The following is a 10,924-nucleotide window of genomic DNA, read 5'->3' as shown; positions in this document are numbered from 1 at the left end:
AGTCCCTGTGAGGCAGATGAATTCTAGTTAACACTCTATCTGCTTTGATTAGATTCATTGTTTCAATAAAAGATTCACCACTATTATTTAGAGTTTACCCCCCCCCCCAAATCAGACATGCTGACAAAGCATTGTGAAGTGATTTGCTTTCTACAGCTGGGTTCAAGAATTAAATGTTGGTTTTGGATTTCTGCTATTTTACTTATTGACCCTGGAAGTATTTCTACTGAAAGTCAGATAGTTAAGAAATTGGTTTCTGTGCTCTGGAGTCGTGGCCGTGCTGGAGAGCCGCTAGTGGGGGGCAACTGGTGGCCTTGGTAGGGCGTGAAGGGCGGACCGAAACGCCCCCCTTCCCATGAGGTTTTAGTCGCCCCCACACCCCCGGCTCATACCTGCTGTCCACAAGGCTCCCATGCGGCCGCCATCTTTCTTTCCAGAGAGGAGAGGGCGACTGGGGCAACACCCTTTCCCCTCTGGACAGACATGATGGCCTGGATTAACGCATAGTCCTTTCACTTTTCTGCTCCAAGCTGCCGGGTTCTGCATTAAGTCCTTGTGCTTCTGGGGCTGTGGCCGTGCTGGAGAGCCGCTCGTGGGGGGCAACTGGTGACCTCGGTAGGGCGTGAAGGACGGACCGGAACGCCCCCCTTCCCATGAGGTTTTAGTCGCCCCCAAACCCCCGGCTCATGCCTGTTGTCCACAAGGCTCCCATGTGGCCGCCATCCTTCTTTCCAGAGAAGAGAGGGCAAATGGGGCAACACTCTTTCCCCTCTGGCAGACTTGATGGCCTGGATTAACGCATAGTCCGTTCACTTTTCTGCTCCAAGCTGCCGGGTTCTGCATTAAGTCCTTGTGCTTCTGGGGCCGTGGCCGTGCTGGAGAGCCGCTCGCAGGGTGCAACTGGTGACCTCGGAACGCCCCCCTTCCCATTACATCCAAGTTCTTATACCTACACACATCTCACTTTCCTTTAAACTTGATTTTTCCCCCAATACAAAAACATTTAAGAATGTTTCTTTCAAAATGTGGAAGCATTCTTTTCTAACTTTTAGGTTTTTCAAAACAGATATTTATCAATTATAGATTCTTTCTACAGCTGTTAAAAAACTAATAAAAACTTTAGACAATTACCATTTTTCCTCTATCTAATTTTGGCACTTAACTTGGTGCCCAACATGCCTCTATTCTTATCGTGGAATTTATTAGTAATTAATTTGAGGAGAGGGTTGGGTACACCCTGCTGTGCTCTAGTCTGACTTCTGGCTCTGCACTCAAGGATCACTTCCGGTGAGTTCAGGAGACCATTTGGGATGCTGGGAATCAAATTTAGGCCAGTGGCATGCAAGACAAGAGACTCATCAACAGTGCCATCTCTCTGGTGCCAGCTATGTAAATTCTTATTCTTGTCAAAAATGACAAGCAAAGTTTTCCTCTCTTCCCAATTTATTTAGAAAAAAAGATTAAGAAACTGATAGTAAGTTGCTACACACTGCAGAATACACAAGAAATCTTTATTCTGACTGGAGGGTGTATCTCGTGTTGGTCTCACATGTATGATGTCCCAACTGACTCCAAAACTCCAAAACTTCTTTATTTTTATGACCTCTGTTTCTCGTGAACTGAAATTACCACTTTCACTTTGTATAAAAGCAAGATTTTGAGTTGGGGAAAATTTGAGTTATTGCTAAACCACTGCCATACCAAGTCATATTTAAATTTTCTAGAAATTCTTATTTCACAGAGGATATCCTCTAGTCAAGAGCATGTTTTACTACATCACTCCCTCTTGGTTCTTAAATCAAGCTTTCTACAAAGTCACCCTTATTTCTGAAGCCATGTCAATGTTTAAACTCTTTTCATTATCTCTGCCCTCTCTGTTCTGATGCCTCAGAAAAACCATTTTTCCAGAGGGGAAAATGTGGTTAAGTAACTCTTCATGAGTTGACCTATTTGGGCACAATATTACACATGTTGTTAGAAGCATGGTTTTAATGGTCAAAGAAAGGTTTTCTAGAGAAGGATATAAGACACAAATTAAACTAAAATCTGTATAAATGAAATACTTTATTGAGTGAATGTGGATGTGAAGAATTTATAGGCTATCCAGTCATTATTTTTGCAAATTAAAACATTTAAGATAAATGTTTTAAATTGGCATAAACAGTTATACACATGCTAAAAATATTATAGTCTTTCTATGTCCAAAAAATCGCAGAAAATCAACTTTGCAGAAGGATATTTTAGTATTTTCAGTTGGTTCATTGTGAAAGTTTATGTTAAACTTTCTATTGTATTGACATGAACGCCTTATCATTCTGAAGGTGTCAGAGTCCTGTGGGTCTTCAGTTTTAGCTCTACGTTCATTTCCTAGACTACCAAAATGAGGTATTAGAAACTGGATGGATTAAACTACAGTATTCTATACTCTCATGGGAGTGCAACACCTACAAGGACGGTTAGAGGCCCGCTCCAAAAGCCTCTATCCCTCTCGGAGAACCTGGCAAGCTACTGAGAGTATTCTGCCCACACGGCAGAGCCTCACAAGCTATCCATTGTGTATTCTATATGTCAAAACCAGTAATTACAATGGGTCTCATTCCCCTGACCCTGAAGGCATCACCAATATGGCAGTATTGAGAAGGATGAGAAAGGAGAGGCCGATAAAAATCTCAAGGCCGAACTAGGCTGCCACAACGAACAGACACCATTGGGCTACACTAGCACGCGACAGGGACAAATGGCGACGTTACTGGCGCCCGCTCGACCAAATCTACGGTTAACGGGAAGTAAAGTGATAAAGTGATGGGAGTGCAGCCCAGAAGTATGAAATCAAGGTGACAACAGGGTGTCCCTTCTGGGACCTGAAGGTGTATTACTTATGGTGGTTTGTGAACTGTCATTGGATTCCCTATTGTCTAGACTCATCATTTCAATCTCTGTTTTTAGGTTCATTTGGGGTTATCCTTACATGCATGTCTGTGTCCAAATACACTTTAAAATATATCAGGATACTAATCATATTGAATTAGTTATCCTTTCCACTCTAGGATTATCTCATTTTAAATTTATACAGTCACAACTTTCCTATTTCCAAGTAAGGATGCATTTTGAAGTTACTGATACAGGAACTTAAACCCATATCAATCCCTAAATTAGATTTTTTTCAACAGTGAAATTAATTACTAAAATGATTTAAATGGATAATCTCTTCACTAAGAAATGTGTATATTTACGGAGAGAAAAGAATATTTAAAAAACAGAAAAGAGAGTGTACAAGTATTAATTGCCTCTAAACACTGCTAACGAGACTGTGAAGTCTTTACCCATTAAACAGCTGAGGTAAGCTTCAGTCTAAATCTTTTGCTTGTGAGTCTAAAAGAGAAATAGATTTCACTCAGTTGATTACCATCATATGGAGTTTAAAAGGGGAAAGAACACTGTTGCAGATGAAATATGTTTATTTGACTATTTTTAATAGATATGAATATGGAATGTAAAACTCCTATATTGTTGATCAATTTTTAAGGCTATTCTTAAAAAAAACAAGATATTGTTTAATCTTTATGTATCTGCAGTTCAATTTATATTGCTTCTTTGCTTTTTCTCAATTTGAAAAGTTTCCTAAATCTTTCTTATGTCATTTTAGTAGAAATTAGCTTAAATACAACTGATGCTTGCTCATATTGATCATGTCACTAAAAAAGAAAGACTACTGAAGTCAACTGTATAAATATCAGATATTTAAATTTTTTGTCTTCTTCCTTCTCCTCCTCTTCTTCCTTTTTTCTTCTTCCTTCTTCTCCTCTTCCTCTTCCTTGCCACACCTGGCAGTGTTCACTTCTTATTCCTTACTCTCTGATCATAGATCATTACTGATAGAACTCTGAGGATCAAAACTGAATTGGTAGTCTTACCAGCAATAATATCTCTCAGGCCCTTAAACCACTTTCTGCAGAATTGAATTGGTAAATGACCTCTAACCTGAATACTTCCTGTACTATAAAAGGGATTTTTCAACTTTTTAGTATCTCATGAAACACTAATTCTAATTCACTTCTCCTTGAAAGAATTCTCTGAGAATTACTGAATTTTCAGCAGCTTAAAAGGACCACAGAAATGATAACTACATAATTTAGAAATTTGTAAGATTATTTAGGCATTTAAGATGTGTACAAGATAATTAAAACCAAACTTTAGGAAAGTTAAAATCTTACTGTAGTTGGTTATCCTACAGATGGGGTCACTGCCTAAGTTGTATGAAGGAACATGTTTAATTTACAGTTGTAATGAGGAACATAGGATGTTTTGATTCTTCATTTGCTTTGCTCATCTCTAGAGGATGCAAATGTCTATATTAAAAAATGAACCATAGGGTCTTTTGTGGAGGATAATAAAAATGTGAAAGATAATACAAGCCACATGCATATATGGTTGGCATATGGTTTTTCTCTTTGACTATGGAATTGTGGCCCATAGCTGCTATCATGGAACAGCCACATGAAATGTTCACTATTATCCACTTATGAATGAGACCAATTCCTCTGATCTCATTAGTTGGAGCATGATTATTTAATTTTAATTAACATGCAGTGTCTGTAAGGTCATTTGCAGGAGACATTTTTGCTTGTATTGTGTTTTATTTTTTAATCAATTTTAAAAAATATAAACGTGATCTATGTCATCTCATGTTGAATGAACGCAAAGATGGCTTCTCTTTTATTTTACAATTTCTAAAGAACAAATGGCATTTGAGATTTTTTTAATTCCCTACAACTTGATATAGTAGTACATATTCATGGATAAGTTTATAGAAATACAAATGTCATGATGTCAACCAGGTTGATATAAGGTCTAATCTTTTATTCATTGAAAACTTGGATTCATCTCAATAATCATTCCACAAAATTTGGAGAATTAAAATGAGCCTAGCTAGATAGAGGCTTCTATTTTTTTCTGGCTTTAAAATAGAAAAATATTTCCATTTTTTCAAATGCACAAAAGACGATCCAGACGAATAGTGCAAAGTGTAGGTCACTTGTCCTGAATACATCTCCCTTCCTTCCCTAGCATCACTGCACAAGTTCTCTGAGCCCTGCCAGGAACGATTCCTGAGTGCCGAGCCAGGAGTAAGCCCCGAACACAGATGGGTATGGACTAAAAACAAAAAGAGAAAAATAAAGTAAAAAATGCATAAATGAAATGTCCTGAAACTGCTTGATTTGAGTAAAAGCAGTCTAATTGTAGGGTTGTTTTTGTTGTTGTTTGTTTTTAACCCACAGGATTAAAAGGTAAGTGCTTAAAATCAGTAGTCTCTTTTAATAGTCTTTTTTTCAAAAACTTTTGTTTTGGTTAGGATTTGGGGCCACAATGGGCAGTGTTCAAACCTTATTTATGGCTCTGCTCAGCGATTACTCCTGGTTTGGCTCAGGGGAACACATGTGGTACAGAGGACCAAATCCAGGTCCGCACTTGCAAGGTAAGTGCCTTACCCACTATACAATCTCTTCAGCCTTCAATAGTCTCATTTAGTAGGTATGCCCTCAGACCAGTGCAGTCCTTCTCTTTCCTTTTATTATTTTTCCCTAAGTGTGAATAACCAGAATTTGCACTGTTTCTCTGCGCTCATGTGACTGACACTGTGCAAATCATAAATGCCCATATACCTTGTCATATGGTAACAATAGCAGGTGATCTGTCATCCACACCTATCTGGAAAGGTCATATCAACAATGTTTCTTTATTGAGAATAAAGGTGGATAAGGGTTGAAGTTTGCAAATTGGAAAGAAGAGAAATTTAAGGACAATCAATAACCAGTGAGAGGCAGGAGAGAAAGCAGCGAGGTAAAGGCACTTACCTTGCTTGCAGCTGACTCCAGTTGGATGACCTCTAAGTAAGTATATGATTATCTGATTATCTTTTGCTCCTGCCAGGAGCCAATACAGAGGCAAGAATAGGTCCGGAGCATCGCCATATGTGGATCCTACTACAAAAATCAATATCCAATCAGATAAAAGAAAATGGTGCCTGAGAGGAAAGGGTTCTTGGTTCTTACAGGAATCAATACTGCCCTTTCTTTCCACTATTCTTCCAAAATCTCTTTATCATTCTTACAGCTTAGTTTAATTTTCAAATGAACTATCTAAAGAGATAAACACAATATGGATTCTTAATAAAGAAGGTAGTTTTTTTACATGTAAATGTGCTACTTTAACTATAGCAGTAATCTTCTCTATAACAGTCCAAGATTTCCAACAGATATCTTTATTTAGACAAATTTGGATACACTAAAGCCTTTACTGATAAAGAAAAGGTACATTGTACTTTAGCTAAGTAATCATAAACCTTGAATCAACATTCCAATTATTAAAGTTGTGTGATATTGATGCTGATCTATTCAAATAATGTTTATGACCTAGTTGAGCCCTGGACCCATCTGAAATGAAGTCTTTTTTCCCCTCTACTTTTTAAGTCAGAATCATTGGCCTACTCTATCCCCCTTGAAATCAGATTTTGCAGCCTCCTGGCTTTCCTCCAAAGTCTTTCATTGTTTCATAAGCCATTCTTGTTTTCAATTCATCCCTCTTTATCCACTGTGTAAACTAGGTGGACCTGAATACTTAGGAAAAATCGAAAGCATTTGGTTGTTATTAGAGCAAGGATAGCTGACTCACACATGTAAAACATTAAAGAAACCTTACAAATGTTTGAGTGATTTTTTTCTGTTGTTGTTGTTCGGGGCTGTGGGGCATTTAACCACATCCTGCCATGCACAGAACTAGAGCTTCTATTACCAGGTATGGTTTTAGGGCAATAAAACAAACAAAGACAATATTTTTATTTTCTTTTCCCAGCATTTTTATTGATTCATTTAAATGTAACAAACTATACACTGTTCAGCTTTTGGGAGGTAGGAAAAGGTGGGGGTGGGGGAGGTTCTTTTTTCTTTTTTTTTTCTCTTTATGAGGAGTCTCCTCACAATCTACAACCCACATCCACACACGTTTGTGGCTAATGCACTAGTCTTGTGACCACACTTCCCACAGAGGCAGAGCTCCCAAAATCCTGATGATGTTTGAAAAAAATTACAACATTCAGCGTGGTAACTGCTTTTCCTTCAGTAGCACAATCAAGCTGCAAAGGGGACCAGAATTCTATCTCAATAAAGAGCAAAAGATGCCATATTTCATTGCAGGAAATATCTTGTTGCTGCTTACCAAACTGTTTCTGTCTTTATCTCTGCTGCTGCCGGTGTGTTGGGGAAAGGAGAGGTAAAGGAGATACTTTCTATTTCTGGCTTCTGCAAGCTTTGATACATTTTGCTAGAAGCTGTTTTGCTGTTTTGAGTACTATAATGATGACTGTTTATGCATGGTCTCTCTGGTAATCTAAATGACCATGTGAAATATGAATCCAGTTTGTGCCCTACTTGCTGTTACCATGGTCATCTAATACTTTGTCTCACCAAACATTTCATTTTGGTTGTGGGTGGTCTATGTTCATGGGTCAGGTGAAATTATTATTTTGAAATAAAAGAACAAAGATAATCGAGTTCTGATAGGAGTGCATTACATGATAACTCCCAGACCCAAGTTACCAATTAAATTTTAACATACAGATTCCAACCACAAAAAAGTTATAAATTTTCAGAATCCCATTTCTCCCAAAACAAGTTGAAGTTAAAGACCATGAAATGCAACTTTAGCTATAAGCCAAAAACATTCTGCCTCAAAGGCATCTATCTCTGTTGAATCTCAATTTTTTAAGGAATGTGGAAAGGATGGCCTTTTACGGGTTTACTTTATGGGAAAGTTTCTTAATAAAGCTAATTCTTAAATAACAGATTAACTGGAAGTGCTGGTTAAGCATTGACACAATTGAGTTATAAAAGAGTTACAAAACACCAGCCTTTCTAGAGGTTAAACTTCGGTTAAAAAAAAGACACATTTGGTGAGGAGTCTTTTCCTTGTATCGAAATAGTGTCCAAACAATAAAACATTTTTTTCAAAACAAGAAATATGAAGATAAACTGCAGCAACAATATAATCTTACAGTTATCACTTGAAAGTATTCAGAACAAACAGCATTTTCTACATTTTTATCACTACAGACACTGCAAATAAGGCTTATGTGTTTATTTAGTGGAATACAATGTGATGATGACTGGTACACTCTTATGTACTGTTTTCTATACCTGCTCTAACAAAATGAATTTTGATATGGTTACATTATAGAACTTTCCAAAGCTCTTTAAATTTACAGAAAGTAAGTTTTATTGGGTTTTATAAGACTAGATCATACAGCTTGAACAGGTTTCAGTATATGGTTACACATATACCAGGATATATTTGCTCAGTTTAAGCCCCTGGGAGTGTTGCACTTCATACCAATATTCCTTAATAGTTCTTTTGGGAGAGATGCACTATGTGGTACTTAAGAAAAGGTTCTTATAATATGCAGACGGCCTCTACATCACTTACCACTGTGACATGTTTAAAAAATAAATCATTAGTAAATTATGAGGCTAGGCTACCAAAGTATACTTAACACTTATTTTTCCCTCTTTTCGTATATTCTTGGAGATCCACTGATGTACTAAAGAGAAGAATTTGACATTCTGGTCTATTTCTTAGGAAAGGAAGCCTTAGTGATCTATGTTCTTAAATGATGGCAAACCCTGCCACACTCAAGCCCAGCCATGGCACACTATACCATTCATCACTGATGGTTTTTAATGCAGAAGTGCAAATTAAGCCCACTGAGAGAACAGGGACACTCAACTCTTCTCCAATCTCATCTTCTTTTCCAGAAGTGTTTGCTAAGTTTTAAAAATACTTTGTTATGATCATGTATGTGGTGTGCTGAAGAAAAAGAAAAGGCAAATCTGAGGGCAGTCACTGAGGAAATTCTTTAAAACCCCAAAAGATATTTAACATCCTATTAAATAAATAACTTAGAAATAGAAAGGGATGAAGGCAGAATGCACAAGCATACCATACTATGTTTTGTTAGAACAGATTTACACTAACATGTTTACATTGTTTGATCCTATTTGATTTTTCCAAGATGCAACACAAGATGCGACACCCAAAGTTCCTTTGGTTGTGCATATGATATGAACCAAGTGCTTTCCAGTAAATGCTTGCGTGTCTTACTGCTCATTGGATCATAGGGCTTGAATGAGCAGTGAAAGTTTTTGATAATGAGTTTGTATTCCATAAATAACTTTCCCGAAGAGTATTCAACAGATTGGTCTGTGTCCTTTAAATTCTATTTCAGAGGTTAAAAAACAAAACGAAGACAAAAACTTAACCCAAAAACCCAAACAAAGTTGTTCACTTAGGAATAATGTCCATCCCATTTGATCTGCCTATATCTTGATTATAAGGCATGACACAGAACTAATTAAAAGAACATCATATGTCAGCAGGGAGTATAAAAACCATCAAAGGCTTCATTTCTTTCAAGCAAGTAGACATCTGCAATGCGTCTTTGCCTTTTGAGCTACTGTCTTCATGAATATCAACTATTCCTGGCAAAAGAGCCTTTGTTTTTACTTCATCCACAGACATTGCCTTCCTCTATGAATGGACCACCATTGGAAGAAAATGAGCTGAGGTGTTTTTCCTTCTTGTTTTCTGTCCTCTTCTGGGAAATCCTTTTCCATTCAATGCCACGTACATTTGCCTCCCATTGTGTTGCCAGTTTAATGATGCATAGGTATTGTATCCATTTTCCTCTATCCTCTCCTTCAACTTACAGTCATTGTTAAATTCTTTCTGCAAGAGAAACGCAAAACCTTTTATTCCTATGATGATGACAATTGATTCCATTTGACATAAACCATTCAGAGAACTCCAAGTTTTGTTTACTGTTGTCTTTTACACATAAGTTGTGTGTTTAATATACAGTACTAGCAACAAAAGAACAAAACAACTAAAAACCAGATACCATATTTGAAGGCAGATGATTTATTTTAATCGATCATCATTACCACAAACTGAAGCTTTTTTAAAATGTTGCCTGAGTTTAATATGATGCAATGGAAGTGCCTAGAATGATTATGAAATAAATATTCTAATGAAAATATGTGTGATGAGTCAGTGACAGAGAAATGTATAATAATTCTTTTTTCAGGGTAAAGACCAGGGGTCGCTATAGGAAAACATAGTACTAAAGGAAAGGTGAGCACATCAAGTCTTTGCAGAGTTCATGTACCAATAGATCAATAGTAGATAAAGACACCAAAGACACACTACAAAACATAGACAAATAGGCTGTATCATGGAAAGACTTTTGGAAACAGTAATTGGCTGTACATTTCATACAAATGTCATCAGTTAGAACACCTATATTTTTGAAGATAGCTGGCAGAAAGCAGTAGTGCTGGCAAATAATTAAATGGAGCTCAGAACTGCCGTTGGCTAGATGAAGAGTTCAGAGATTTTGAAGCATGAATTGCATGAGAAGGACAGGACCTTGGCAATTCAGTTCTCCAGGATCTAACCAGGATGCTGAAGACGAAAGGACCTACTTGGCTACCTGGGCCGGAAATTCAGTCTGTGAACACCAGAAATTTTAGCAGTGCCACACACAGTAGGGCTTCTTTTGCAACTCCTGCCGTTAGAGTTAAGCTTCAGGCTACAAGGCCCTGCCCTACAGCTCAGCCATGCAAAATAAGAACTGTTGTAAGACTCTTTCCCTGTTTACAGGAAATCTAGACAAGATATCTATAGAATAAACCATTCACAGCAACTAATACCTATGACCTAGCCTAGAGAAAATATGTGGGACCAGTCTTTGCACTCTGAAAGAGACTAGTCCAGTCACAAGAGAGAAGGGACAGAGAAGGATGTTATATTCAGGCTAATTTTACCCAACAAGGGCAGCAATTAAAGAAGCACACCTTTATAAGATCTAGCCTTC

General features: G+C 37.4%; 1 protein-coding gene across 1 annotated transcript in view; it reads right to left on the bottom strand.

Annotated features, from left to right (window-relative positions):
- Nucleotides 1–8,002: 8,002 nt before the first annotated feature.
- Nucleotides 8,003–10,924, bottom strand: part of FGF10 (fibroblast growth factor 10) — a 96,623-nt gene continuing 93,701 nt past the window's right edge. Inside the window, exon 3 of the mRNA XM_056112159.1 lies at nt 8,003–9,777. Within this exon, the coding sequence (XP_055968134.1) occupies nt 9,580–9,777 (198 nt within the window). The 3' untranslated portion in view covers nt 8,003–9,579. The remainder of the gene's footprint in view (nt 9,778–10,924) is intronic.

Source organism: Sorex fumeus, unplaced genomic scaffold (genome assembly GCF_029834395.1).
Source record: "Sorex fumeus unplaced genomic scaffold, SorFum_2.1 ptg000015l, whole genome shotgun sequence".
NCBI lineage: Eukaryota > Metazoa > Chordata > Mammalia > Eulipotyphla > Soricidae > Sorex > Sorex fumeus.
The sequence above is the reverse complement of the archived record's forward strand: the minus strand, read 5'-3'. Positions and strand labels throughout refer to the sequence as shown.